This window comes from Photinus pyralis, unplaced genomic scaffold, assembly GCF_008802855.1.
Source record: "Photinus pyralis isolate 1611_PpyrPB1 unplaced genomic scaffold, Ppyr1.3 Ppyr1.4_LG5, whole genome shotgun sequence".
Classification (NCBI taxonomy): Eukaryota; Metazoa; Arthropoda; class Insecta; order Coleoptera; family Lampyridae; genus Photinus; species Photinus pyralis.
In genome coordinates, this window is record NW_022170596.1 from 24,604,002 (window position 1) to 24,611,720 (window position 7,719).

A 7,719-nucleotide genomic window follows, 5' to 3' on the forward strand; every position below is an offset into this window, starting at 1 on the left:
TATCTCTTTTTGCTTTGCTTTACTAGTATATAAGAACCCTGATAACCACCCCGACCCACCGCTACTTGGCCTGAGCTTACCGTGTGCCTATCTCAAGGTGATTTTGTTACTTTTGCCCAAACTGAACGTAACAAAGTTTTTACCCAAAATCGTCCTGAAACCTTCATTTTTATGCCTACTTTCTGTCAGGAAATTTGAGTTTCCGTAACAGAGCAGACTACGTTTCCTGCCGCCTGTCACTTTACTGGCCGCAGCTGTCACTTTACCGGCCGTACCGTCTCTTTATAGGCCGCAAATGTGACATTGCTAAATGTCAATAATGATTCATGTCATCACTGACAGATTGACATTAATCAAAAGTTCTATGTAAAAATTGAAATTGTATAACAAAATACGATCACAGAATACGGCCTTCTCAGAATAGAAACAGCAATGTTACAAATTTGTATGGTATTTTGGCGGACCCTGGTGGGTGTACTGTGAACTAAAGCAGCAAAGTCAGAGTAGCGCCATCTGGTGACCAGCTTCTAAAGCCATGAAGTCATTTCCCCAATTCGATCATAAATATCGATAAAGAATACACAGTTGTTAAATTAAAGTGTATTTAGATACAATCACATTACATTATTTTTAACACAGAGAATTTAAATTACATGTTTACAAATTACATATAAAACTCAGAAGTGAGTGGAACTTACGCTTTGTAGATGTTAACACTTTGTAGAAAGATCCTTACATATCGATTTGCCGTACGAAATATTTGGTTTTAGTTGCTGTTTGGACTAAATATTTTTGTTAAAAATATCTTGAGAACTAAATTTTTTGTTCCAAGAGGTAATAAAACTGCTTCAGCAAATTGTCATAAAAGTTTTTGACAACAAATGTTAACTTGACCCTGGTGGTTACTTGTTACTTGACAAGCGAGGGTGGAAGTTGTTGAATTATCTAAAACGAATTACAATATAAGTATCTACGTCTATATACTTAATTATAAAACTCAAGTCTACACCCTTTTGCGCTGGCAATTTATAAATTCCATACCTTGCATAAATAGGAGAGAAATAACAGCACATTTCAACCGTCTTCGCGTTTCAAGCACAAAACAATCTGTTGCAAAATATGGGAAACGATGCCTTTTTGATATTTCATCGTTACAATCCGTCACACAACACTTTTTACGGTCACATAACTTGTTCATATTTTAAATCTTTCAAAAGTCAAAATTGACGTGTAAAACCATGTGTACGTATAAAATCGACGGTAATAGTATTTTACATTATTAGCCAGGTAAGTGAGTTTTTACTGGCGATAGGAGAAGTTGACCGGCGAGCCGTCAGGCGAGCCTGTCATCTCCTAGAGCCAGTAAAAACTATTACCTGGCGTATAATGTACAATATTTTATTTGTTACTCATTTGTAAACGTAAATAATTAGTTCTTAAATTAATCTTGAAGAAATGTCTAAAATATCATGTTATCCATGTAACAGAGACTTCGCATTAATTCTGGCCAATGAAATTACTAGAATACTAACTTGTAAAATTTTTACAAGTCTGCTGTCAGTTTTACAAGTCAGTAGCGTTTAAAGATGACGTTTACCCGTTTGCGTTTTGTCTTGTTAATCAACGTTTACAACTGAGTAACAAATAAAAATATTTCCTGTAACGAGCAAAATTACAGGTTTTGCAAAAAAGTATTTGAGTCTGCGATAAATAGTTCTCCGTACAACCACGGGAAACGCTGTAATCAGTGACAATTTAGCGCCATTTATGTTTCTGTTCTGTGAAGGTCTTATTCTGTGAATACGATTTCGGGTAAAATTTACTACACAACTCGTAAGTAAAATGACATTACTTGACTCGCAAATTAAAGTACTTGGCTCCAAAGTCCAAAGGGGCCTCGCACTTCAATATTTCCTCGCCAGTAAAGCGTCATTTTCCGGACTTTTATGGAAATAACTATTGTGTTAAAAATACAAATGCTGCTTCCATCAAAATAGTCTTATCAAAAGAGGGGGTTTGGGGTGGACTGGTTTTTATCCTTCATGGTACTCTAATAAAAGTTCTCAACGAAAGGAATTAATTTCTACTAACCATATCTCTCCTCCTCGACCCCTTATTGTGATTGGATATAATTCCTTATATCTCAAGAACCGATTGACGGAGGAAGGTACTCACAAAGTGCGATTGCGACGTCTGGAATAAATATATCCATTGATGATTTCAAAACTTTAAAAGAGAGCATCTCGAAAACGGTTTGTCGGAGGAAAATGCTCTCAAAGGCAAAATGAATCGTCTTGTGAATATCATGAAAATGTTAGAGGAAAGTACCTACAAATCGAAAATGCAATATTTCAGAGACTTTCTGTAAGGGCTTGATTCTTCTTGCATTATATAGAGTAGATTTTGAATGTATGCCAACTAAATAGTTCATCAATGAAAACTAGGTATCGCAATTGAGAGTTAAAATTTCTTCTTCTTCAGAAAATTTCGTTCCACCCGCATGGTACTCAGGCAGTTAAGCATTTTAGGGTAGCTCTGGGTTACATTTAAACAATCCTATTCGGTCTTCAGACACCCTATATGTTACGACCCTATGTCCTTACAATTCCCTCTAATTAGTTAGTTAGGTTCAAATCTAAACCGTGTTAAGTTATGAATTGTTGGGAAAGAACTGGTTTTGCCAATGGCCATAACACTTTGCACTCTCAAGGTACAATTAAGTTCGATTTAAACTATCTTGAAAATGATTAGCATGAGTCACTTTTAATTAAACTACCGGCATTACATCCAGCCAGAAGTAAAACGACTTACCAATATGTGAAGGATAAATATACTCTTTAGGTCATTGTCACTTCTGGGACCTTGTTTCGAGCGGACGAACATAATTTATCCCATTTTTTTCAGCGACAAAGAGCAGCGCTTAACTTTACAACATCCATTCTTCTTGATTGGTATAAAACTATTAATTTCCTTATTAATATTCTCGAAAACAGGCTTTTGATACTGTTTAAATGTTAAAAACCGCATAAGCATGAATATATAATCTAAAGGATGACACAATTTACAAAAGATGCGTCAAATAAATACCTACCCCCTCTTTTTTTCTATATAAAAGAAGTATTATTCTCTACATCAGAACTAGTTTTGTTAAATTAACAGGTGAAAATTGGTGCCATGAAAACGGTGAGTGCAAATCACTTTCGATACTTATTAAATTGTGTTGAAAATGTGCATGATTTTTAGGTCATCGTATTAGTGGTGTTAGCATTTGGTGGGCGAAGTTATTCCCATCCCCAAAATTTAGGTGATGTTACTGCTCCAGCACAAACCATACCTGTTGAAATACAACAAGTTCCACAGCAACAGTTCAGTTTTGGACCAAGCGAAACGACGACTGATGCTTCAAGCTACTACGATTATAGTTCTTCGTTGACAACTGAAGGCAGTACTCATTACGAACAGGATGCCTATCAACCATCTTCAAGTGACTTTTACCAATCAAGTCAGTACACTTCTCCTCCACGCTCCCGAGGTTCGGCACGCTATGGTGTATCCCAACAGCCACGCGAATCTGAGTTAACCTACGTGCGCCAACAAACACAAGATTTCACCAGACGGAGGACCGTCACACCCAGCTACCACACCGACGAAGTTCCAACAACAACCCAACAACCCTTCCGTCGATTCCCTCAACAACAACCGAACACTATTCACGATGACACACAGTCAAAATCAAACTCAAAGGACGAAGAGACAACCTCCAAACGTCGCGGAGGCCGACGCCACCCCGACGCAGACGCCTACATCGTACGCTACAGCAACGAGAACAACGTGCAGAAGGGCTACAAATTTGGATACGAAACCAGCAACAACATGATGAGAAACGAGGAATTGGTCTTTGAAGATCCGGACCACGCTGATCAGCCGACAATCTATGGCGGATATGAATTTACCGATCCCGCAGGCGGAAGAGTTGTCGTCACTTACACCGCTGGAATATTTGGATTTAAGCCTATCATCAAATATATTAAACCGTGAATCATGCAAGAATCTTTAAAGTTCAGTTGAAAATTTACTATTTATATATCAATTTGCATAAATGAAGTAACTGTAACTTATGGTAAGTAGCTAAATTGATTATAGGCTGAATGTGATTAAGAAATTGGAAATATTAGTATTAAATATATGCATAATTAGTCGGTTATATTTTAATGAAGAACCTTTCTTTGAGTTTTAGCAGAACATTTTATGAAAATCTAAGTATCTAGTGGTATAGCGACGTGGTGACATCTGGAAATAGGTAAATTATACGTACCTATATGGTAAACTACCCCCTTCTTGCACCCACAGCTAGCCCAGGGGATCTTCAACCACACATTCCCAAAAAATCGCAACTGCTTGAACTATTTTTTCTCTTTGCCGTTTTTTTGGCATAGAATGACTAGATTATTTTGACTGTTTATTGAAATGGTGAGTCCATTTAACTTACTGGCACGATTCAAATTCACGTATTCTGCAACCCTCGAGCGCGAACATCAATTTTACATAATAACAATGTACAGACAAACAATTTCGGGTTTCTCTCGATATTTCCCGCCAGACGGGCGCCATCTACTTTCCTAGACTATTAAACGGCGAGTCCGATAACCCTTACCTAACAAAATATAGAGCGCTAATTTATATTTCGTAATACTCAACTCCAAAAACGATTCAATTCTTTAATTTGACGACACCAACCCACCAAAATCTAATTAATAACGTGCCTACACCCATGTGTCCTAATTACTCTAAAATCGAAAAAAATTGAAATGGGCTACCGGGCTCCCTTTACATAATATATGCCATAAAAACTCTTAAGCTTGGATCTAAAAAAATTAATTACAGTATTTGATATGACCCTAAGGGCCATTCCAATCAAGTAAAACGCCTACAAATGGATAGATAACAATTCGAAAACTAATTAAGTAATGTATTATTCCCCTTCGGAAATATGACCCAAGAAGAAACCAGGAATGAGAATTTTGGAAAAAAAAAATTTTACTTTTGATTTTTAGGTTCTTGGCATTCCGATTAAGAGCTAAAAAAATTAATTGCAACGGACTCGTTAAAATAAGACGACAATAGATTTCTTAGAATAGCGAAATTTCATAACATGAACATAATTATAATTCCATAGGCGTAACTCACTGGAATTTGCAGGAATACTTAAGCACTCTAAGGTAGCGCCAAGAGCCATGGGTCCCTTTTCCCATTTTAAAGAATTTGATACAAAATAATGACCTTTTACATTCTCCCAAGCGATAGCATATCTCCCAGAACCCGACCTTTAACTAATAAAAATTGTGATTACTGAATCGTCCAAATGTTCCTAAAATTTTCCTAAATTTTTAGGAAAATAAATATGCGTGCAAAATTAAAAATGTATGTATGAGGGGTTTAAAGTTCTAAAATAGAGATTATTAGAGTTTCTCCATAGACTAGATACAAAAAATTTCAACATCTGTGGAGTTTATAACATTGCAAGATTTTCCATGGAAGGAATTTTCTCTCCGAATTTACTTATATAAAATGTTCTGCGTTCGTTTTCCAATATCAAAATTGTACTCAGGTCCAAATTTTGGTTCTTAGTATTATTACGACGAACTTCGGTAGTCCGCACGAAATCAGTAAGCTTTTAAAATAAACGGTGTAATTAGTTAATTAAGTTTAAAGAAACTTTATAATTAAATTAAGTCAATCAACTCAAACGGAAACTGACGGAACGGGACGAGCACACGAACTCGAGCGCCACCAAGCGATACGGACGCGATGGCACAGATAACATGTCGGAGAAACGGTCTCCAAAGATCTTGCGGGCAGCGGAGATCGGCTTCTGGCGAAGGTTCCGAAAGCAGAATTACGGTAACGATTGCCCTAACAGGGACGCAAGCAACAAAGCACAAATTAATTAACGGTAGCTACAGAAAATCAAATACGGGAAAACGAAACAATAACCCTCCCTTATAACTAATCAAACAGCAAGTAGGAAAAAGCTTACCTTGCAATTAAACGTAGCGGCAGAAATTTATGTACAAGTAAAAGCAAAAACGGTAAATACGGTGCGATACACTTAATGCAAAATAAAAATCAAACGGTACGGTTGCCAAAGTAAATTTATGGAAATGCTCAAAATTGCGGAACTTACGAAATGTAACTTACGAAGATGCAGTAGATCCCCCTTAAATAACGACTTTGCCATTTATAAAATTAGGCCATTCCATGGAGGGATCAACGGTTTTTTCAACCGACCACCGTATTCGGTTATTTACACCCAAAAATTAAATCTTCCTTAATTCATTGTGCGGTCTTCGGACGTCCTAAAAATCTGTAATTAAGAAAGCTTATTTTGAGACCCCTCACGACTGTTTCGGATACTGTTTCTGCATCTTATTTATCGAAAATTCGGTAATCCAATTCACACCTATTGTTGGAATCGTTGGAATCAACCGGCGGGGTCGGAGATAGCAAGCTGATACGCGTAGACTGCACGGCCTCGACTGGTTTTAAGCTTGTTCTCAATTAACATAGGAAACTAAAACCGGCTTATAATGACTTAACAAATTTGAAATTCTAAAATATTAATTCGCCTCGTCTTCTAAATGGCAACGCAAAAAAATAATCGAAATATCTTGACGGGAACGATTGCAAACGAATGATTAATTACAGATTTTGTTTACGGTAGCGGCGGCTGAAGCACAAATCTACAAATTAAATTAAGTAGATTTACCTTCTTTCTATCTTCAATTGGCATATTTTTCAAACTACCCCACCATCCCTTTATGCAATAAGCACAATTCATACTGACTTAATACAAATCTTAAATTAAAATACCCTACTTGTGATACCCCTTTGTAAAGCTTATTTAACATGCTAACCTCCAATGTTAAGGTAAGTACAATGCCTATAATTCTATTTCTTCTGCGAATAAAATGACGAATTTTTAATAATTTCAATTGGTTTTTCCACGCTATAAGCTAATTTTTAAAATAAACAAAAAACCAGATGAAACATAAAACCAGTAAATTAGAAAAAGCGATACCCTACTTTTTTATGACCAGATAAAAGCATGTTTAATAAGCTTTTCAGAGAGGTGTCACAAGTGGGGTATTTCAACTTAAGATTTTTACATCAGTATGAGTTGTACTTAAGGGGGTGGTGGAGCAGTTTAAAAAACAAGTCGCTTGGATTCCCCTGGTTTTTAAAGAAATGTGATTTTTTATTTTTTGGATATTTCTCTGTAATGACAAAATATAGCCATTGTACGTGTTCAAAGGCCCACACTGTATAGAACGCTTTAGAAAAATACGCCCCTCCAACATTTTGGCTTTGTTTATTAGGCGCTATAATCACAAACTGAAAGGTTCAAACTGCTGAACTGGGTGACTTAGATCAATTTTACAGAATTACAGCCGTACAGTGGTACGCTTAGTCGAGATTTTTTAGTAAGCCTTTCTTTTTTTGATTTTCTTCATCGTCAATCATTCAAAACAGACAATTAAATTTCTAATACGGACGATCAACTGTCAAATCTCGAGCTGGTATAGTTCAACGTTTACAGGGTGTACAAAAACGAGCTGGGTAAATGATGGTCTGGCCCTTTCCAGCTATAATATTTTCAATTATACCGAAAGTTGACTCTCACTTGAAGCCCTAATTTAATTATTTTAGTTCTACGCAAAA

General features: G+C 36.4%; 1 protein-coding gene across 1 annotated transcript; it reads left to right on the forward strand.

Annotated features, from left to right (window-relative positions):
* Nucleotides 1–3,055: 3,055 nt before the first annotated feature.
* LOC116171482 lies at nucleotides 3,056–4,199 on the forward strand. Its single transcript, XM_031488346.1, has 2 exons — nucleotides 3,056–3,183; nucleotides 3,244–4,199. The coding sequence occupies exons 1-2, from the start codon at nucleotides 3,175–3,177 to the stop codon at nucleotides 4,036–4,038; spliced, it is 804 nt and encodes a 267-aa protein (XP_031344206.1). The 5' UTR covers nucleotides 3,056–3,174; the 3' UTR covers nucleotides 4,039–4,199.
* Nucleotides 4,200–7,719: the final 3,520 nt, after the last annotated feature.